A 24,704-nucleotide genomic window follows, 5' to 3' on the forward strand; every position below is an offset into this window, starting at 1 on the left:
CACCTTCCCCCAGAAGGAGCTCGCCTTATCTCTGTGAAGTGCTCATTGACCTATCTATATGGAGTACTCAGCACAGCTAAGAAATAGCACATAACAATTACTCCTTGCATCTGAAGAACACATGAAGTTGACAACAATATCTTGTACCCTCATCTGATTTCCTAAGAAAGTTTGGGAACTGGGGATATTTTAAACTTCAACACCACTCTTCAGAATGTTCTCTGGTGCTCAGTCTTCTCCTGCTGTGAACTGGGAACTTATGGGACCTTCTCCTCTCACCCAACACAAGCCTGTACCTCATGGATTTGGGAGTATGGGGAGAAGCTTTCTGATAGATGACCTGCTCCGGGATGTGGACCACCACACTGTGAAGCACCCTCCTGTTGCTTGTAGTGCTGTCCCAGGAACATTGAGTCCAGCAGCGGAACAAATCAGCCCATCGGGAGGTACATATCCTGCAGCATGGGCTTTTCACCTATTCCACCAGTCAGACAGACTACCTGTTCTCTACCCCAACACCAGGGGAACTTTCCATCCTACAACAGGTATGCCAGATAATTCTTACTGAGTCATCATGTTACTACTTGACATTAATATCTAAATGGAAAGAAATGTAATTACAAACCAATTAATCCATGATACCTAATAGGTGTTTTCTATTAGCTTAATCTAAAGAATTATGGAACTACAGGTTTGGGTTAATACAAATTATTATTGCATTACAGATTTTCTAATTGTTCTGCCCAGCAAAAAAAATAGATAAAATAATTCCACTGGAAAGCTTGAAAAGTGTTGTTGGTTGTTTTGGCTGGACCATTCCCTTGGTTGCTACAGCAACAAGACCATTTTTCAAACTTTGTGCTAGAATTACATTTTATACCCAACCACCAATGACTCTTGTTTAGTCTTTATAAATATGGCCCTATCTGTAATTATTATTTCCAAATATATTGTCCCACTTGCCTCTGCTAAAAGTCATTTTTAAAAAATCACCAGCATCATCCAAAACAGCAAAGCACTTGGATTCCAGAAACAAAAAACATAAACTCGATGTTTATACATCAAGAAAGTACAGTTTTTGACAAGTTGCTGTTTAATGAACATTCTAATTTGAATTGCTATAATGGGTAATTTTACAAATTTGTAACCTGTTGCTGAAGCCCATTTAAAAAAAATGATGAACAAGAAGAATTATTGTACTTAAAAATTGGAGTTAATCACATGCATTGCGAGAATGACTTTCATGAACTGCAAATCTAAACATGATTGACTACAGGGCATATTATATTCTGTATAATTCCATAACTATACAAATTGTTATGTATATTGTCCATAAAATTAATAGTAGTCTAGGGAACTTTAAGTGGCTAAATATTCCGGTAGTGTCATATGGGGTGGGGATGCAAAGTTCAACTTTATTCTTCACCAAGGGGCAGGCAATTATCTATTATTTTTTCATAAATGTGAACCATGTTATATATTTATTTTATATACACATTTTTTCTGGTCAAATCTGAAGTTTTCTGTAGTGAACAAACAAGTTTGTAATGAACAAGCAAGTTTGTCTTTAATCTTAAAAGGTCCCTTGACAAGTATCTGTTTGTGGGTCACCTTGTATGCCAGAGAGAGAAAAACTACAACCTTCAGTCAACTCATAGCACTACATCTAATATAGGACTGCTACTCCCGTTATGCTCAGCTATAAAAGCGTTAGATGAGCACTATGTCATACTCTGGAGCAGCTGAATTTTTAAAATGTTCTCACAATGTCTTGCTTCAAGTTTTCTCTAATTCCATCCCAATTAGCCTGATCCAGGGCAGCACCCCTCTACTAATGTACCATGGCCTTTCTCCTTTACTAGGAATCTTCTCAGCGTATGGACATATGAGGTCATATCCCACCTATCAGTCTTATGCTGCACATAAACGATACTATGAAGGTCCGCATAGACCATCCACGGAATATATTGACTGGTTTTAAGAAAATTTCAGCTATCGGCGACTGGCCTATTGAGAGTGGTGGCATACTAAGACGACACAGCTAAACATGTAGTAAAACTTCCCCACATCTCATTGTCTAGGTCTAGAATATGAGAAAATAAATTTGGTAAAGATGATACCTTTATTGGCCAACTGACATATAATGGATTGCAAGCTTTCGAGACTGTATAGCTCTCTTCCTAAGGCATATTAAAGAGTTGAAGCAGAAATTGCTCATACATTTATACAGTAACATGCAGATATGCCACTTACCCTAAATCAAATTCTCAAACTTCTCCACTTCACTTATATTCCCTAATGCCATTATATTATCCAATTAATTTTTGCCACCTTGCTGCATTTAGTTTTTCTATTTTTTTTCGATCTTTTTGTCATCTTTCTCACTCGCCTTAAACGCTGTCTCTTTAATTTTATAATCACTGTCTCTACTCAGTATTTCTATCTAGAAGGCCAGAAGATTAGATGTAATGGTATGACATTTTACTTCACTGGGAGGGTGGTAGATAAGTGGAACAGCCTCCCAATAGAAGCGATAGAGGCTAATACAATGAGGGAATTTAATTATGCATTAGACAGGCATTAAGCTATCCTGAATCCAAGGCAAGATCAAGGACTTTTTGTTCTGTGTTTCTATATCAATTTAAAATGGATGGGGTCCTGATAAGTCACTTTTCCTTAGGCACTCAAAACCCCAGAGCCACCCTGCCCCCAAAATATGTTTCCTTATTTAGATCAATAAGGATATTTACACATGAAAACGGTCCACTGAAGACAATTTCTGGAAGTATTCATTATGACAAATGTAAAGGACATGAGGTTGGTTATTGCCACAACTGGTTGATGCACCACATTAAACATCAGATCTGAATAATCTTTCTAAAAGGGTGTCGCAGTATATATGGGTGTGGAACAAAAGCTATTACTATAACATATCATTACATCGCCAATGAACTGCTTTTATTTCGTCTTGAGTTTTGGAAGGTACAGGTATTACTTCCTGCTGTATATTTTTATGTATCTATATGATACACTATATGTTTATTCACTGAAGATGTAATTAGAAGGCCTAGGGGGGAGATCTTAGTTTATTCAAATGGCCAGGGAGTGTTTTATCTTGTTACCACATCAAGATAAGCTGTAGAAAGAAAAAAAAAGCAAATTTAGTAAATATGATACCTTTATCATCTTTACATCTTTATAGCATGTATGATATGCATGAAGAAGACATCTAGATAGTCTTGAAAGCTTGCAATACATTAGCCGATAAAAATAATCTTTACTAAATCAAGTGCCCCTAACCTCAATGTTGTCTAAAAATAAAACACTAACTAGACACCTAAAGTCATGATGATGGCCAGGCAACCCGACATTTTAAGGTGGTGGCCAGCAATACATGCAACTTTTTTCTGCATGTAGCATGGCCAGTCCGGACTTGCCTGATGTAATGGAGAGTGACAGACAACACACTTAGCTCTAGCAAACTGAGGTAACAATGAACAAACGGAGCAACTCCATGGGGAAGACTAAATACAGGATGACCAGGTACAGAAGGAGCACACAGAAAAGTAAAACAGGAGCAGAGCAAACCATAGGAGCAGCATACCCCACATAGCAAGCAATGAAACCTGACAGGTACCCGCTGCACAAGAGGCTTATGGAGCATTGGCCTTATGTCCCACTCAATCCCTGATTCTGTTTAGGTGACTGGAAAAGGCCCCCCTTATAACCTTACCCAAGGTAGAATATTAGAGGTTTTGGGGATATTGTATGTCTTACAATGAGCTAACATTAATTAGATAGTAGATTACATCATTTTTTGTAGATATGCACTGAATACTGTTGGTTGGGTTGTTTCCTTGTCTATGGCTGGGATGGCTCCGCTTCTCACTTTATTTGTATAACACTAAAGGAAATCTGGTTGTGCTGTCAAAAACATAGACACTTTTTAATGATGCTGGACAGGCAATTCTTTTACCCATTTAGTTCTATTTCAGAAGAATCACTCTCAATAAAAGGTCAGCTAAAGTGTTAATTTACATAATTCACTCAAGGGTAAAAAAAAAAGAAGATGCAATTAGAAAATGAAGGGAATTAATTTAACTGACACCACAAGGTTAAAGCTGCGCTTTGTATAGCTGTGTCCACAAAGATGCTGGACATACTCTGGCTAATATGAATGCAGGTTCGCTGTATTGTGTCACTCGGTCCTCACATTCTGCCCACAGGTGAAGTCCATAAGAACTTGAATTCTCTCCATTCCCAGCCTTAAAGAAAATAAAACATGAAATTAAGAAGCAAATACATCATATGGGAATTTGCTATTCTTCTGCCTTCTGAATCGATAGGCATTTTTATTGTGGTCATTTTTTATTTTTTTTTAGAAACAGTAATAGTATATTTAAAGCTAATGTCTCTGTTCTCTAACAAACAGACAGTAGTATAATTGCTTGACTTTCTATCTCCCTTACGTGTTCTGTAATTGTGATGAACTAAAGGCAATCCTAGAGACAACATGAGAACTGCTGGAAAACATTTCTTCATTTCAGTTCCATTTACTGGAGCCAGGCATGCTGTACATACAGAGAAAAGAAAAATGTCGGTGCGCTAAGCAATTCCCAGGCTCAAATAATACAAATGTGTAAAATGAGGCCTACCTCATAAATGCTGCACATACGGACCCAAAATGTAATATTACGTGCTGAAAAAAAATACTTAATGCTATTAACCATACTTGAAAATGTACGGAGTAAGATAAATTGGTCTTTTAACTCTCTGTAATATCAGTGTATGTCCAAATGGGTTTATGCATATTTATCAATATGTGTATGTACTGTGTACATATATATATATGTATAGTGTGTATATATATATATATATATATATATAATATAGTATGTAGTCTGTTTTTTAATTGTATTGTTTAATACTGCTTCAGACTTGATATTCACAAACATCTCCAAGGCTTTTTGGATCTTTTGTTAATGTTTGTCATTGTCAATGTAACTTTATTATACTGCTGAATCTGTTGGTTTTATAAAATTCAAACATAATATTTCTTATATATATATATATTTTTTTATTTATGTTATCTTGTATTTATTTATCCTCCATTACTTACTTTGCTATAGTTTAGGCAATATGTATTCATGTTTCATATCAATGAAATTGTTGGCTAACTTAGCATTTCCCCAGTAGCGGACACTGATAAGGTTGGCTAATCGATTAGACTCATGTCTTGGTTTTTATCTTGCAGCTCTCTCAAAATGCTTCCTTCTGCAGTCCCTGCCATTCTACCCAGCCTGCTGCGGTGGGTCCTGTCAGCACCCTGCATCCCCCACTGCTTTTCCAAGTAAGCCTTTATGCTTCATCAGTAATGCTTCACTTATTCTGTAAACCAAAGCAGCAGGATTTAATGGGTCCCAGAAAGCTAATTGGTGATGCAATAGCAAGAAGCTAATTCCGAAGAAAAAAAGTTTCATTCAGTGCCCCTTCCAAAGATTTATCCGATTTAAGTGCACCAAACAATTGAAAGTGCCCCAATAGAAACCAAACCAACCAGACAAGAGGCTAATAGCTTTCTTGTTACCAATCATTTTAACCCTTTGGGTACCAAAGCATGAACATTGCCTATATAAAATCCATTGTGTCTAAAATGACCATATGAACTAATGTCTAACATGAGCATTAATTTATATCAATCTGCGGAATCTACAGATTTGATGCATCTGTTATCATTCAGATTTAGGAATTGTTTGGCTTCAGATATTGCCCCCTGGTCAGTGCGCGTAGAAAAAGCTTAAAGATTAAATATAATGTGGACTAGTGAATTGTAAGTGTTACGTGCATTTGTGTTGTCAGAAACTGGTCAGTGACCAAAGGCAGTAAAAATTAATTAAATTAAACCAATTCAGGCTACATTGCTGGGAGGTCAATAAAATTTCCTAAGATTTCATGCTGAATGATTATACTGCCAGTGTTAGTGTTGATTTTATTAAAATTGCAAAAAAAGTGGCTGCTGTAGTGAATGATCCCTGACAGCTCAGGCAGTAAACACCGGCAGTTTAATGAGGCACAGCCTTACGAGTATCCCTTTAGGGGGCCGACACTTTCCCACAGAGCAAATAACAAGGCCTGGATTGCATTAGAATGGATGACAGCACCGTGACCAATCTCCACTTTCACTTTACTCATCCACACGCGACTTCACCATCATTTTTCACTGTGCAGATGAACTTTAGGAACCATTTCTCAGTGAAAGGACCTTGGCAAGGGTCATTTGTCCTTTTGTCTGACCATAAAGCAGAGAGCTAAATGCAGTCTTTTCTCCTGTCCCACATTCCTTTGGAATCTCTGCACACCATTTAAAACACTCCACTGAAAACTAAAGCAGTGAATGAAAGTGACTTTTATAGACTCTTTTAAGCTCATCTTCCCCTATAACCTCTTCTACCTGAAAAGAGGTTAAGAGCATGAGATGAGCATATAGAGAAACTGGTTGAATAATGCATAGGTCACAATTTCAACTGCAAGGATTGTTTATTAACCCAGACTGAGGCACAATTTTAAATGCACCTATTAATTGCCCATTTAACAAGTATTGAATGGCAATGGTAAATGAAAACTGTGACTAAACCTTTTACTCAGTCCTTCAAGGTGGTCTTCCACAATGGGAAATCAATTTTGTTATACGTATCAAGTGGACATTTATCACTACCTTTGTCAGGGATTACTTACACTAATTTTATACATCTTTCCAGTGACATTGAGCTAATTGTCTTTCATAGCACGTGACAGAGGATGTTTTTCTGTAAAACCAGGGCCTTTTATTATTAGCTAAACATTCATACTCTCAGATCAAGAAGGACATAGGAAAGGTTGCCTTAATAAGTGGAGACCTTACTGTATTTTCTAAAAGTTTAGACAAATGCATGTATGAGAGACACACGGTTTAGTCTAGCGTGCTGTAATTAATCCTATTTTTTTTGAACAGGAAATGAAAGTCAACTACCACTGTTAGCACAGGACTCAAACTCAAAGACGCGGCGTGTAATTTTAAGAAGAGCAGTTTTTTCAGAAGACCAGAGGAAAGCACTTGAGAAGATGTTCCAGAAACAAAAATACATCAGTAAAGCTGATAGAAAGAAGCTTGCAGTTAACCTTGATTTAAAAGAGTCCCAGGTACCGAAAACTAAAGCAAAAATAAAATTCCTGGATGTTAAGGAAATGGCAAAGTAATAATATGCAAATAGTAAATCTAAAGTTGTTATTTCAGTGACACATTGATATGATTCTATGGGTAGTCGAGCTAAAAGTCAAGGGAATTGATCTACACTGGACATGACTAGATGGTCCATAGGGCAGCTCCGGAGGTAAATATGTCAGTGGTTCTTGTCTCTAAAGAACATGTTTGCTTACCTAGTTTCCAGCTTTGAAGTGGCCTACTTACAATAAAATACATCTTCTAGCCCATAATAAAAATAATACAATGATTAATGTAATGTAGCTTGCAAATGTCCTTCTTTAGGAGAGACAGTCCTGTTTGGTGTGTTCTTCACACTAAAAGTCACAGAATTGCATATGTAAGTATATGTAATACGAGTATTATTCTTCGTAAGGTTTCACTCAGTTACATGAACAGCTACCATAGGTCACAGAATTGCATAAAAAGTATTTTGGGTTTGTTGTATAAGGGGGTATTGACAGGAGTGTGACTCTTAAAGGACAAGAGCTATATCTACCGGTAGTTGTGATCCAGATTCAGATGTATATTAGACATAATGTATGGAAGGTTAATTTTATATGAAGATATATGAAGATAAGTGGAACAGCCTCCCAACAGAGGTGGGAGACAGTGTGAGGTCATTTATAAAAATGCATGGCGTAGGCATATGGCTATCCTGAATTACATTTAAAAAAATGGGCAGACTAGATGGGCCCCTAAACGTTTTCCTCTATGCAGATGACATGCCAACTTGCACATTTAATTAATATAGATAATGAACAAATGGAAATGAAAATATACAGTAGAGGCAAACAAGTCCACTCCAATGCTGCCTTGTTCTTTGTATATATTTTATTTTCATGCAGTGTTATTCACAATGTCTACAAACTTACAGGAAAAATCATCTGAACCTAAAAGCATTAAAAGTGACGGTCACATAAAGACAAGTGCCAGCATAACGTGAGGCAGAAGATTTTAAATAAACATTTCTGTTTCATAATAATAACTATTTTTCTCCAGTAACCATGGGTTATGATTCACCATTCCTGCTTTGAATCTTTTTCCTTCAATTAAGAGGAAACAATTTTTCTAGCATGTATAAACTCCAAAGAAATGGGGGAAAATAAGATTGTGAAATTATTATTTCGTAATCGAATTCAAACACTGACATAAAAGACATTAATTCAGAATATGAATTCTTCATAATGCTCTGCTGTCCATGTCACAGACTGTGCTGTAGTGTGCAGAATTCCTAAATAATAGTTTTAAATGGCTGATCTGGCTACCATGTCTAAACAAATAAATTGATGTATTAAATATGGTATATGTCGAGGACAGTGGCAGAACATAACCAAATAGTAATTGAAGCGCTAGACATGAACTGACCTTCACTAACAATATTTTCCATGTCCTCCACCCAACAGAAAAAATCCTAAATCTATTATTATTTAAACAATTAAAAAACTTTTTCAATTTAAAGAACTTTGGATGCATGTAGTAAAAGTACATTTTCTTATTAAAGCTCCCAAATTAAATATGAATATATTCTTCAACAGGTGAAAATATGGTTCCAAAACAGAAGAATGAAGTGGCGAAACTCAAAAGAAAAGGAAGTTCTTTCTAAGCGGTGCCTTAATGATGACCCAAATGACCAGAAACACTCAAGAACTGTATCGAGCACACCTATTTGCCCAAGTGAAAAGGATTTATGTAGCTTACAGCAGTTCAATAAGCTCAAGACACAATTATCAGAAAAAGCACCGGCTCTAGCAAGAGACTGATATTTAACTGCACAGGACAATTATCTGAAAACTTCAATTCACGTTATAGTGAATTCAAACTGGATCTGCAGTGCAGAACGGAAGCTACGTTGTAGAAACAGTATGCTATTTAGTACTGTACAAAGTGGGTATACTGACAAGGACATTAAAGCACACTCTTGGTTTTTTTTTTTAATGAGACACTATTAGACCAGTGAATTTTTAGACTATTTTAATCTACAAATCTACACATTTTAGGATATTGCTGTTGAGAATAGTTTTTTTTACACACACCAGTTTTTAATATTGATGCAGATGTGCACCTGACAACTTGTTAGTTGAAAAAAGTTAACAAAATAAACTAAATGAATAAGCAAAGAGTTAACCCAATAATTTCATGTTTGTGCTTTATAAGACATCTACATTCTACTATTCCATATAGTAGTAATAGTATTCTAGTTACTTGGTTTATAAGCACTGCTTAGGTATATCAACCATTTCTGATTATTCTCTTCTTTCTAAGCAGAACACTAAAATGTAACACTTAACTATGCACAATGTTCTTGTAATAATGACTGTTCATTTTAAATCATTAAACATTTCTTAACTCTCTTAAGTCGTTATTTTTGCCACACAGTGCCAACCACATTTTAAAAATTATTTTTAAAGGTCACTCAATGTTCACAAAAAAAGCGAAGCTAGCTATCCAAGTGTCACAAACAGCCATTGTGTACCTTCAGTAATCTCATACATTACTGCAACACTCTTCTGATTGGCATTCCACTGTCTCGACTCTCTCCACTACAGTCTATCCTTAATGCGGCTGCTAGGCTCATCTTCCTTGCACGTCGCTCCTCTTCTGCTTCCCCCCTCTGTGAAACCCTCCACTGGCTTCCGATTACCTTTAGAATTAAATTTAAGATCCTGGTACTGACATATAAGGCCATCCACAATACCGCTCCTCCGTACATTTCTGACCTCATTAGCAAATACTCTCCTACTCGATCCCTACGTTCCTCCCATGGGCTAAGGCTCTCCTCCTCACTCATCACCTCTTCCTTTTCCCGTCTACAAGATTTCACTCGAGCTGCCCCATATCTCTGGAATCTGCTCCCAAGGAACCTCCAGAATTCACCCTCCCTCCCGACATTCAAGAAACATCTAAAAACCCACTTCTTCAGAGAAGCATACCATCTTAGCTGCTAGAACATCCTTGTCATTGATACCCCCACAATACCTCTCACCCTTTCTCTATGCCTTATGTTTATCACCCCATTTTCCCTCTAGATTGTAAGCTTGCGAGCAGGGCTCTCTCCACCAAATGTATCGGTTTGTCTTAGTCTGTCAATTCTTGTCTTGTCATATCCCTTGAATTTATGTATTGTATTAAGCGCTGCGTAAACTGTTGGCGCTATATAAATAAAAGATAATAATAATAATAATAATGAGCCACAATTAGGTATACATGTGTTCAGTGACAGCAGAACTTTTGATTTTTGAGGGTTTTTTTGCACATGATTAAGTACTGGAACACAAAGAAACATATGAAAGATTCTAAATACAACTATATGTGGCTTGATACATCCTCATTATTGATACACTAACACCTGAAATGTAACAATGGTATGTGAATGCCATCCTAGTTGCATTGCCTATTCTTGGCCATATGGGAATGAAATGTTGATATAAAAGTTGTTACACACTTACTGGCCACTTTATTAGGTACACCTGTTCATTTGCTTGTTAACACAAATAGCTAATCAACCAGTCACATGGCAGCAACGCAATGCATTTAGGCATGTAGACGTGGTTAAGACAACTTGCTAAAGTTCAAACCGAGCATCAGAATGGGGAAGAAAGGGGATTTAAGTGAACGTGGTGAAAGATGGGCTGGTCTGAGTATTTCAGAAACAGCTGATCTATTGGGATTTTCACGTACAACCATCTGTAGGGTTTACAGAGAATGGTCCAAAAAAGAGAAAATATCCAGTGAGCAGCAGTTGTGTGGACGAAAATGCCTTGTTGAGGTCAGAGTAGAATGGGCAGACTGGTTTGAGATGAGAGAAAGGCAACAGCAACTCAAATAACCACTCGTTACAATCAAGGTATGCAGAATACCATCTCTGAATGCACAACATGTCGAAACTTGAAGCAGATGGGCTACAGCAGCAGAAGACCACACTGGGTGCCACTCCTTTCAGCTAAGAACAGGAAACTGAGGATATAATTTCCCAAAATGGGACAATGGAAGACTGGAAGAACGTTGCCTGGTCTGATGAGTCTCGATTCCAGCTGCGACATTCAGATGGCAGGGTCAGACTTTGGCATAAACAACATGAAAGCATGTATCCATCCTGCCTTGCATCAATGGTTCAGGATGGTGGTGGTGGTGTAATGGTGTGGGGGACATTTTCCTGGCACCCTTTGGGCCCCTTAGTACCAATTGAGCATTGTTTAAACACGACAGCCTACCTGAGTATTGTTACTGACCATGTCCATCCCTTTATGACCACAGTGTACCCATCTTCTGATGGCTACTTCCAGCAGGATAATTTGCCATATCACAAAGCTCACATCATCTCAAACTGGTTTCTTGAACATGACAATGAGTTCACTGTACTCCAATGGCCTCCACAGTCACCAGATCTCAATCCAATAGAGCATCTTTGGGATGTGGTGAAAGGGGAGATTCGCATCATGGATGTGCAGCCGACAAATGTGCAACAACTGCGTGATGCCTTCATGTCCATATGGCCCAAAATCTCAGAGGAATGTTTCCAGCACCTTGTAGAAAGTATGCCACGAAGAATGAAGGCAGTTCTGAAGGGGGTCCAACCCGGTACTAGCAAGATGTACCTAATAAAGTGGCCAGTGAGTGTAGATTTAATAAGATTATTTAAACAGTAATAATAGACAAAGAGTGCATGCTTTGGGCTGAGAGTAGTTAAACAACATTTGTCGGGATGGCACATATTTACTCCCAAACTGTGTTAAATTAGACAAGAGATTTTTTAATTTCTTGTAAGGGGCAAAATTTATTTTAAATGTGTAACTAGGTGTGTTCATATTTTCTTTCTTGCAGCACTAGTTTTATAGGGGTAGCAATTATAACAAGGGGCATTACAACCAGTGAGTTATGTGTGCCTTCCTAAGTTTGACCCAGAACAGCACCTTCAGCCACCCAACTCTCTTCCTCATAGTAATCTTTTGGTTGTCTGTGCAGGCTAAAGGTGGATTTCCATGGTGTAAATGAGCTGGTGATGCCTCTTGTAAAGGATAACAAGGGCTGGCATCCTCTAGAGCAGCTGACTTCATCTTGTCTTACTTGTGGTCCTGCTTAACAGTCCCACTTATCTGGAGTAGGCCCATGTTTGTCCAATGTAGCTTGATTAAATTGGTCTTATTCTGTAGTATTTTTCTAATGCAGCGGTTTTAAGCTATTTCCACTGTCCTGTCTCATATGCAGGTGCACAGTACCTTGGAAAAGATGGGCTCAGAGGTACCTCTTTTAGGAGAGAAAATGAAGGTGAGGGAGAAAGTGCTCCTACAATAGATTTGGTGGTGGGGTCTCCTGGTTTAAGATTCAGAAATGTGAGATATGATCCCAATATATGCCCTGCACCTTTCTTGTTCCCTTTTCCTTGTGACCATTAGTCAGTTATTTCCTGCCAACGCAATGGAGGCTTACAATCGTAGGGACACCCGAAAGTTACATCCAGCCCTGGGTATGTTAGGTGTTGTGAGGGATGTCTCCAAATGATGTTGCAGATAATGTGTCCTGCATAAGTTTTGTTGCTACTGTGCTTATAGTGACCTTTTCTACTCCTTAATTCAATACACTCTCAATTAGATTCACTTGGACTGAGAAAATCTTTTTTTTAAACCGTATTTCAGGAAATGTGCTAAGCAGACATGAGGGTGTTAAAAAAACCATATCAATATTTTTCGAATGCACACATTTTATCTGAAACAAATCTCACAGCCAGATTCATATGCAAGACATTGTTTAAATGACTGAAGTTCAGTGAACACACTTCAAAAAGAGCCTATATATAATGATATATATATATATATACATATAATGAGGTAAAGTGTATCATTGAGGATTTATTGTATGTACTGTAACTCCAATTTTTATTTTATAAAACAGTTCAAATGCTAAGTGTAGCTTGTGATTCCCACAAAATAGGACAGGTAGATCATTATTAAAAGAAAATGTACACTAATGCTGTTATCTCTAGTTACCAGCCACTGCTTTGGGAATGCACATTTTCAATTCTATTATTTATATTGTTAAGGGGATATTTATTAAAGCAAACCGCGGCGCGAGGTTCTGGACAAAGGAGGTTGCTCAAGTCTTATCAACAGAACTTAAAAATTATTTTGCTGGGTAAATAAAAACAACAAATAATAAGACCTTGCATGACTATCTCTCCATGGCAGCCATCCTTACTTTTGAATGTTGGCATATGACATCATATCCTAGCGGTCAGCGGAGGGCTGGCCCAGGGGTCATAAAGGCAATTGCCGTAGAAAACAGGTCCAAATTCTTCAAAACCATTCCCATTTGGAAATTTTATCTTGCATACTTTTTATGTTTTTGGGTTACAGTGCACAAAATGAAACATCTCATACCCTTTTCAAGACTTGAAATTTTCAAATTTTGTTTTCTGAAGCCTGTTGTATGTCTGTTTGGGACTCTTTAGCAGCCCACGGCTCAAAATACAGATGCCACGTAACACAAAAATATGGAGGCCATGTAACACAAAAAATAAGCGCCCCGTTAGAGTAGCACAGCCACTTGCACATTGTACAAGCAGCTATAAAAAAGCCCTTGAAGCAAGGTAAGGATGTAAGGTGTGACAGAATTATGTGTGATAGAGTAAGTATGTTAAAGTGTACGTGTAAATGTGTATGTGTGTACACACTATCTCCCTTGCATTACTAACCACAGACTGATTTCTGATACTCAAACTCCATACACTGACACATACTTTCATGCTAAAACCCTACACTATTACACAGATTTACACCATATGCTGACACATGCTAACAGTCTACAGTCACACAAACTAACACTATACACACACACACATACATACATACACTCTCCAACGCCATACCATGGGCTGATCAAAAATTCTTCAAACAAGGCAGGTCCAATTTGGATGGCCCCCATGGCAGAGGCACTGGCGCAATGGACTCATGTAACATGATGTCAGATGTACCTGCAGTAAAGCTGCAGCTGCTTGCACTCTATGTCAGTAGCCATAAAAATGATCTCCAGGCAAGGTAAGGGTATGATGAGTCATGTGTGATGGAGGAGAAAGGTGTGACAGAGGAGTGAGGTGTGATTCACAGTGAGTGTATATTTGTAAGTGTGTATTATTGTATGTGAGTGAGTGTGGGTGAAAATGTGTATGTGACAGGTGAAGGCTTGGGGCCACTCAGCTGTACCTGTCCACATGGCCAAAAGATGCCAGTAATACCCAAAGGCCAGATTCAGTGTCGGATATAATACACTGCTGTCTGAAGAAAGTCTGGGTCACCTTAAACATCTCCTTAACAGTCTTTCAGGTATATTGAATCTTGGTTTACATGTGGAATCTTGGTTAGCTAGTGCCTACTAGAATTAACAACATGCAGATAGGCAACACCTGAAAACAAATTACCACAAGATGGCAGTGCTGTTTAACGTTCTATCTGGCAAATACCAAAACGTCCAGGTCACCGAATTAATCATACCACATGCTGTAATCAAAAGCATGGTAATTAAAAACTGATTTAGCAAATTAATGTAGATTTTAACATTAGTTCCCAGTAAATGCTGTAATTAATCCGTTGGTCTTTTGTGTCTGCAGAATGAGTGATTCTTGATAAATTCTCTAGAAAACCCAAAGCTACTCACATTTGAAACCACACATTTTTACGTTGATGTGGATTATAATCAGCCAGTGGGAGCTATTTATTTGCAAACTGGTTTATGTGGATAATCACTTGAACTTGAATTTTAGGATGTAATAATGATAAAGATGGATGTTGCTGTATTAGCACAAGAGAAACATGAGTCTTTTGTTGAAGTTGATACCTTTTTATAGAGCCAACATAGAAAAACATGTTAAGTTACACAAGATTTAGTTCAACATGGAATCCCTAAAATATATTTCATATTTGGCAATATACTGTTTGAGGATTAATCAAATTAATTAATAAATTTTGTAGAAGACGTTTCCGAGGGTACTAGAATGTTGTAGACCTGATAACTATATACATTTTTGGAGATTCCTTCTAGATCAGTGGTTGCACCACAAATAAATATCAATAATGATTATATCTTTCCAAGGAGGGTCAGCCCTACCATTTAGGAAATCTTGTTGGCTGCATATGGAGATGATCAATTAGAAGATGCCCCAGGAGGGTCATGGAAGTGCCTGTGGGGTTGAGTGGTCAGCCACGAGAAACACAATTTAACTTGAATTGTAGAAATAGCTAGAAATCTCAGGAGGGGCCTGGTTTCCAAGGGTTTTGTGAGATGTAGCACGCTGAATATAATACCTAATCTCTATTTGGGATTCTAATCCGTCCCTTGATCAGTTTTGAACCCTTTACTCTTAACAGATCCAGCAGTCTCAGACAGTCCAACATTTATGTTACTGCGGCATAAGTCTTAACACAATCAAGATAAGCTTTAGCAGCTGTTCTGTCCTGGTAACCCAATCACAATATTTGTGTTATTTGGGCGACTTGCTCTCCATATAGTAAATTCAAGCTGTCTAGGATCTGCAACATTGTTCTGTTTATTTATTTATAAATTTTTATAAAAGAAGTAATGCCATAACAATACTTGCTTTCAAATCCTAGGCTGGCTACACCGCTATGAACCATGCATAATGCAATACACAATAAGCTTTTTTTAAATATATATGAAACGATGAAGATTGTGAGATGTTTACATTGTAGCACTAACCCTGTCACTGAGCAAATTGCCCATTTGTTAACATTACTCAAGTCAAAATAAATAATTTCAACAGCACTGGCCATTGGTGTTATAGCTTGCTGGGTTAGTGAACTGGCCCATGATCCCTACTGCCTGCAACCTGGAACATGGAGGCAGCTACCCAGGATACTTCAGAGGTATACGTTGCCCCTCTTACTGTTCTGACGGTCCAGGCTTCCGTAACAGATGGCTAGTGGGGCAGTCGTGGTGTGCAGCTCACAATGAGCAGGCCACAGAATACACAGTGGGCTGCTACTGGGCGTGCTGTGTGAGTGTGGTGCAATGCATGGCTCATGTTGCTTCTGGCTTATTGTGTTCTGGCGAGTGTGGCTCAGTGTCAGTTTGGCTAAGTGTGCTGTGTGTGAGTGGCACAGTATGCTTAAGTGTACTTTGTGTGTGGTCCACTGTGGTGTGAGGAGGCCCAAACTCTAAAAGAGGCCAAGAGGGCCCATAACCATTAAAGGGAACACACTGGTCCAACCCTACAAAATGTTCCACAATGGCCCGAACTGATTTAACAGGTCTCACAGGCTGAAATGTTCAAAATATATTCCTTGCATCAGCAGATAAATCATTTTCTGTCTTGCTACATCTTGCCAATTGGAGAGCTGGGGGTCTTGATGTCCTGCTGGCTGTGCTGATTTCTGACACAAAATGATCATCAAAGAAGAGGTTATTATGTTTTTGCAACAATGCAACAGTAACAGTAAGAAGGTTAAGGAAACATGAAATAAAACAGTCATTATATCGATAAAACAGATCACAAATAGATTAATGACATTACTCCATCTTTAACCCCACAGTAACATCAATATCATTATGTGTATAAATATTATAACCTCATCTGTTTATAGGCTGTTGTGGACACTGTAAACATGAGAAAAAAAAACATTTAAATACTTAGTTGATGGGAGCAATTTTTTAAAAAACATTTTTTTTTTACTTCCATACTTTTTTACTTCTTTTTTTTTACTCCGCACACATATTAACATGGTGTTGATTGTAAAAACCATCTGGATATTCTGCTTCAGGAAAGATATAAAACTGAAAGGTATGGGAACAGTGGAAAAAAAATGATCCATAAACACTGCACCAAATAATGTATTTGTACAAGATTATGTAACGCAAAGGAAAAAATAGTTTGTATTGCATTGTGGCAAAAGCTGGATTTCAGGTCAGGCTAACCACTGTAACCAGAACTCTTGCACTTCTAAGGAAGTAGGGAGCTAGCCACTCTAGGAGCCTGATTAGCTATGTAGGGGGCAGAAAACATTAAACTGGCTGGGAGTGGGCCCCATGGACCCCTGGGTCAGAGAGCTCAAGCCATTTGTACACTGAAGAAGCAGGAGGTGTGTTCAGCTGAACTAATGTCTTGCAAGTAACCTGGGTAGGAAATGAAGCAAATGCATCTGGATAATCCTTCCAAGCATTTGCAACAGGGAGAAAATTTTAAAAAAAAAACCTTCACCTTTAAATGAGATCTGCATCTATTATTTTTTTGGGTAAAATAAATACAGCTGATTTTATACAAGCAAGGAATCCTTGCGATTTAGGTGCATGTTTATGCTATCTCTTATATATATATATATATATATATATATATATATATTTTCCAGTCGTAATGGGTTGGAATTCTGACACACAGAGGTGCCTTTCTTTCTCCAGAGATTTAAATATGTGCTTCCGACAGAATATAACGAGAGAAAACACATCAGTCTACATGTATAGCAACATTTCCAAGGACAAGAAAAGCATTTCTGTACTAAACGCGTACCATAAGAAGCAGTGTATGTATAACCCTTTTTTTATCTTCTAATTTCTTGTACATTTTACTTTTTATATTAAATAAGTCGATCTAAATAATATGTTTTTCATCACAAGTATGCATTCTTAGTTAAATTCTATTGACGAAACAATGAGAAAAGATGTTGATACATTTGCTCAGTACACGGCCAATGCAATTAATATATGAACACAGTAATATACAGCATGCGCACCGATATACATAGACTCTGACATGTGATTAATGATTCAAATCCTTACTAAAATTGCAATAGCTACAATAGAAAATGGTGCATTAAAACATGTTTGTGATATAAAGGTGAGAAGATTCATTGTATATTAGAAAACATTAGTATCTTGCATAGTAAAGACATAACATAAAGTAAAGCTGATAAATGATCTACCAAAATGAATCATTATATAAGTATAGAGTTGTACAGTGTTAGCCATAGAAAGAGAGAAAGCAAATATGGTAAAGATGATACCTTTATTGGCCAACTGACGTATAATGGATTGCAAGCTTTCAAGACTATCTAGGTCATCTTGAGAGCTGGCAATTCGTTATACGCCAGTTGGCCAATAAAGATATCATCTTTACCTTATATCATTATATAGTGATTCAGACACAGGTGGTGGTGCAGCATAACTCCCATGACTATATACTGAGCGAGGTATTGATGACCATACAGCATGACTCTTATCTCTGTATAATGAGCCAGACATTAACGGTGGTACAGCATAACGGCCATCATTTTATATCTCCCATCATCATCATTTTTGTTTGCATTTTGTCGTTTTTTTACTCGCTCACACTCTCAACATCTCCCTACCTTCTCCCCACGTCCGCATACCTGTTTCCTTTCAGCTTCAGCTCAGCTTCTTCTCTTGCCTCTTCTTGTTCTTCGGTCTTCTTTCTTACTCACGCTGGGAGAAGCAGACAGAGAAAAAAGACTGAAGAGGAAAAAGACTGAAGAACAAGAAGACGCAAGAGAAGAACAAGAGCTGCGGTAAAGGAGACATTCATGCAGAAGTGGTCGGCAGAAGTGGTAGGGAGGCTCATCCGCCACCCCATGTGCTGCACGCCCCTTCTGATGCGCCCCTACTAATAAGAGTGCCTGGGTGTGGTGCACCCCATGCACCGGCCTAGATGCAGCCTGCATGAACATGCACAAAAACAACAGCAGTATAAAATAAATAAATAAGAAAATAGAAACAAAAATAAATATAAGTAAACTATAGGTAGTGAGCAAGGTCTATTTTTACCCCATGACTGGGCTTTTTTTGCCTACTGATTTGAAGTTGTAGCACCACATGCTATATACAGTAAATTATTGTGTCTGCAGAAATGAATGACAATATTTATATTATAAAAATTGTTTTATAAATGGTTCCACAAGTTAGATATTGTATTTGGTATGCTCCACAAAACCATAAAATGATATGCTGGCAGTTACTGTAAATGATATGATGAAAGCATTAAATGACTGAACCTATGTCTCACTAAGAAATCCTATTTTTCATTAAGGATCACTAAGTAAACAAGCTAATCAGAAACCAGAATAAATCATACATTTGAAGCAGACAGCACAGTTTCTGCATTGTTTGAGGAACTCACTGAACTATAACGGTGAGTCCCAGGATGTTTTGAATCACAATTTCTGATCCAATTGCTACAGCTCAAGCACAATCTATTGTTTGCTTAATATTTTCTACGCGGTGAATTTCCCAGGCTTAGTTTCATTATTAGGCAGAAATACCCTGAGGCTCTACCTCAGGTGTTTTTCAATTCCAAAAATAAGGGCCCAAATGTCTGAAACTGGGTTGCTATGCTATGGTTTAGCAGGCCTCATGTTTATGTATATTCTATATCTGGGAGCAATATTTGGAATATGTAGTACTTTTAATGTCTTAAGCTTTTAAAGCTGTAGGCTATTTACTAATATATATATATATATATATATATATATATATATCTGCATATCATTCAATTTAGCAGGTATTGAAAAGAAATAGTACAATGTCAAAAATATTATTTTCAGTGATTACAATATGTATTGTTGCCTCTTTAAATATGTTTTGCTGCATTTGCAGCTGCATGTCCACATAAATAATGTGCTATGTTACTTAAAGGGAACAGGAATAATAAGAACCTTCCCAAGGGTACAAATTTGAAATATTCAGAATTCTAAAACTCTATATCAGAGATTGATCCCCTTAACAAAATCGCTAAATGAAGCCCAGTTGTGGCATTTTCCATCACAATCAGGAACATTTTTTCATTAGTCTTCCCAACTGTCTAAATAGATTTGTTAGCAATTTTAGTTTTCTTATCATTATTCTAAAATATGATCATTTTGTTTCCAGAATGGACCTGAAACAAGGCCTAATAAATGCATAATATAGAAGCAGAAAAACCAAGAAAATATCAGGTTAGTGCTCTAATACACTAAAAATCAAGTAATAAACATGATGTTTGTACAGTATAGAGTGAAAAACTAGATTATACACATTTCCAGAACTCCAAACTCGCTATGGTCTTCCTCTTTCAGACGAATATACTTATTTCAGAATCTCTAGCATTTTACATAAAGTTTTTTCCAATCCAGATCTGGGGGGAGATCGTAGGCTCCTTACCTTTCTGCGATCTGCGAGATCTCCCAGGCACGCTATTTCAATTTGTTATGAATCCTTGATTACCCTTTCTTGTCCAGATAAGTTACCGTATATGAGGGCATGGGAGAGGGAGCTAGGTACAGAATTTTCAAGCCATTTGTGGTCAGTCGCGATATCTAACTTTATTGGTATTTCTCGTTGCTCCAATCATTTTGAGGCAAATAGGAAGGTATTATTTAGGTGGTACATGGTCCCGGCGAAGCTGGCCGCTATTTTCCCAACCTGCCCCAATGTATGCTGGAGATGTTTGAAAGCCCCTGGGACGATGAGTCACATATGGTGGCATTGTCCTGTTCTTCAGCGGTTTTGGAGGATGGTTTTTGCTCTTCTCAACTCATTTATAGTCCCCGGATTACTCCCATCCATCCAGATAGGTTTACTAGACATGCTACCTAAGAGCGCTACCCCCTGCTCTAAACCTCTGGTCTTACACATTCTTGCCTCAGCAAAACGGCTTATAGCACGTCATTGGAAATCCGCTAGCTCCCCATCTATATCACAACTTAAAGAAGATTTGCTCTTCGTGGAAACTATGGAAGCCATGTCTTACGAACGCTGTAACCGCTTAACAACTCACATGAAAATGTGGTCACTCTGGCGCCTCACTGCTTTGCCATTCTTGAATGAGTCGTTACTGGGGCTTGACTAGGTTCGTTATTCCATGGTACTCCACGATATTTCTGTGTTTGCTATTTCATCTATGCCCTGGAGTCACCACTTGGGTCGATGACGGGAGGCGCCGGGGGTGGAGATGACACTTTCTCCCTGACACATAGGTAGCGCTTCATATTTTTTTTTTTTTTTTTTTTTCTTGTTATGTTTTATTATTGTTTTGATGTTTTATGCACCTACACGAACTGATATTTTGTATGGAGACTTTCTACACTACCATTCCACAACTTTACATACTTGCTATGTCTCTAACCGCGTTTCTCTCTGCTCCTGGTATCTGTATATTTTGTTGCAGGGCAACCTGCTGCACCTCACCCAGGACATTACATATATTGATATGTATATTTTGAATGTATGCAGAATAGGTTGCGCATTTTCTAACTGCGTTCTTCTCCTTTGTTTCTGTTTTTGATTCCTATTAACATGCACAGGGACATTTCACGGTCAGCCTAGTGTATGACATTGTCGCCTGAATCCCCACATATTGATCTGTTTTAAGCTCTTGGGTGAGCTTTTTTTCTTTTCTTTTTGTTTTCTGCTTATGTTGCACTTTGTGAAAATGGTGGTCTACTTAATTGTACATTTATGTGCTGACTTCAATAAACACCCTTTAACACACAAAAAAAAAAAACCAAAAAAAAAACCAAAAAAAAAATACTTGATCTGGAAGAAAATCCATATCGGTGGCACTAGAAGCCGCTACAGTGGGGATAGCACTTACTGGTGATGTACCGTCGGTTACATTCTGGGGATCCTGGGATATACATTCTGGGGATATACTTGGCAAAACCTCCTGCTTTTAGACTGAAGTCCTTCGCCATTCTATTTACAAGATTGTACATTTAAACTTTGCTTTCTTTATAGTTGATATTAGAAATGATGCTTAGGGAGGTCCAAGTTCTGCATCGTTTGCTTATTATTTACTTAATAGACCATTGTCTTTAATAATGCAGTCTTTTGTTTAAAATATGAAACACAAGCCTTGATTAATGTTTTAAATACTTGAATTAGTGATTTTTTGTGTGTGTGTGGAACATATACAGTATGTTTGTAAATGACTTTGAAAGCAGTGCAGCGTTACCCGGCTGTTGCATCCATACAATGCTCGCGTTTTACTGTAGCCACATTGAGTTTCATGATGTTTAATTTAGAACAAACAAGGACAGCCATTCGTCTATTAATGGTTATGATGGAAAGCCGGCTGATTGCAAAAAAAACCAAACAACAAACCTGTAAATTGTTCTATTAAATACTTTTCTTTCTGAAAAAAAAAAAAAAAAATCAGGCCTGCATATGTTTTAAATTTGTAATATGACACTGCTTTCTGGTTCTAAATGATTACAAACAGTCTAAACTTAAGTCTAGGGCTAATGAGCATTCTTCAGTAACTAAGAAGGGATGTTCCTGTATCACCACTGAAGAGTTAATAGAACATGTCCCTGCCAAATGAACACTGAATTTTTGGGTGAAAGAGGAGAGAATTTGGAAAGGGTAACCAAAGATGGACAGGTTTTTGTTCTTGTCCCAGTCTCTTATGCAGTCAAAACATAATAAGTCATGGGACACATTGTTACGTCACTCAGTTATATAGAACGTCAAATGGGAAGAGCCTCCATGCACTCCCTCTCCCCATTCCTCTAGGAGAGAGGGTGTGCCCAGAAGCTCTGCCATTTTGCTGCAGTTCACTGGGAGGCCAGAATAATGAAGATGGATTAGTTGATAAAGAAGCTTTTTCTGAATCTCTCATCCTCAGCAAATCAATCTACATTATTCTGGTCTCTCTCTGTGGACTTCTGCAAAAGGGCAGAGCCACAAGGACGGCCTCTCTGCCTATTGGAAGAGGGTGTGCCCAGAGGCTCCGCCCTTTTGCAGAAGTTCACCAGGAGGCCTTGAACAGTTATCCATGGAGAAGTGGAGCTGTGCTCCAAGGAGATAGGGACATGGAAATGTTTGGCAGAGAAGGTAAGAGAGCATCAGAGAGAGAGAGTGAATAAGAGTGTAAGAGAACGTGAGTGGGAGTGGGAGTGTGAAAGAGCATGAGGGTAAGTGACAACAAATTGTATTTATTTTTGTGTTACATTTTTCAATGTTTTGATAAATTCTATAGCATAGCTTAACAAATCCCTAGTATTAACTTAAATTTGTTTTAAATTTAGCTGTATGGAACTTTCTATTTCTATTTTGCTTCAACTACATGGACAACACACAAACATAATATATGCAAGTTCAAGGATTCCCGCGTGTCCTATGAGCCCCAAACTTTTCGAAACGTCGGAAAACAAAATATGCCACAAGAAACATTACTGATCCAACTATGGATCTGCAGAACTTTTGATTGTATTACTATTGCTCTATGCACATTCCCACGATGTTTAAATAGCTGCTTGTAATGTGCCCTCTAAATGCCAGACACCACCTACCGCAATGTTATTCTTGGTACCTAAATGCATTATGTGATATGAAACTCACTACACAAACAGCTTAGAACAATGTAGACCTTCTGTGAACTCCCAAAACACCCTGCTATATCAATTTATGCAGCATCCCTCAGTCTAATTTAGAGAAACAGGGTTTTTCTAGAAAAACATATGATACTTAGTAATATACATCATCCTACCATCCATATTATGATACACAAAACATGTTCAATGTGAAACATCCAGCCTAATTTATGTCACATAAGGTTGCTTGCACATAGTAACAGAATACTGAATCTTACCCCCATGAATTTTTTCATTGATGAATGAGGTAGTTTGGATTTATCCTTGTTGACAATATTGCCAAACCTTTGGGGTTTCTCTATGCCATGCTTAACAATAAAAGGGACATTCTATTCCCCATTTTAACACATATTAGAGTAAATTTTTCCTGTATTGAAAAAAACAAACAAATGACATACTGTATTATACCGTGTCATGATTTATTAAACAAAAATAATGAAGAAGCCATGTGTGAAAACTAAGTAAACCTTATGGTTCAAAAGCTTATAGAACCACATTTAGCAGCAATAACTTGAAGCAATTGTTTTCTGTATGACTTTGTCAGTCTCTCACATCATTGGGGAGGAATGTTGGCCGACTCTTCTTTTCAACATTGCATCTTGACAGAAGTGGAATTCTCCTGACAACCCTTACAAACAAACCATACAAAACCATTTATTTATTTTTCTTTATTGTTATATCCTGATAGTATTGTACTTATTTTTTAATTCTTTGAGTACACAAATTAACTGCCATTGTGAAGTTAGTATGGCAGTACAAAAATACAAAAGAAACAGCTGAAAAATCTACTGGCGAGATTAATTTAGTGTTTTTTTAATAAATTCAATAGAAAGCAGATTGTTGTAGAGACTGTAATTTGACTGAAGTTTGTTTGTTATATTGAATGTGATTGACATTATGTTCATTCATTGCTCATGGTCCAGTCTGAGACAACAAAGAGATCTGTGCACTGACCTTCTTAACCTGCTACCTTTTCATGGGTGACCGGAAGGGCCCCTGGAAATTCAAATAGGCCTACTGCAGCAGCAACAGGGGAGAGAGCTGCTCCTTCACAGGCACAGAGTACCCTCCTGGGCAGAGACACAGTTTGCATGTTT

At 37.7% G+C, this 24,704-nt stretch overlaps 1 protein-coding gene across 1 annotated transcript in view; it reads left to right on the forward strand.

Annotated features, from left to right (window-relative positions):
- The first annotated feature begins 214 nt into the window (after window positions 1-214).
- The window catches only part of LOC149302761 (protein kinase C-binding protein NELL2), a 150,340-nt gene continuing 125,850 nt past the window's right edge, over window positions 215-24,704 (forward strand). Inside the window, exon 1 of the mRNA XM_089481970.1 lies at window positions 215-545. Within this exon, the coding sequence (XP_089338096.1) occupies window positions 215-545 (331 nt within the window). The remainder of the gene's footprint in view (window positions 546-24,704) is intronic.

This window comes from Sceloporus occidentalis, unplaced genomic scaffold (assembly GCF_023333645.1).
Source record: "Sceloporus occidentalis isolate IW3139 unplaced genomic scaffold, rSceOcc1.0.p SCAF_17, whole genome shotgun sequence".
Classification (NCBI taxonomy): Eukaryota; Metazoa; Chordata; class Lepidosauria; order Squamata; family Phrynosomatidae; genus Sceloporus; species Sceloporus occidentalis.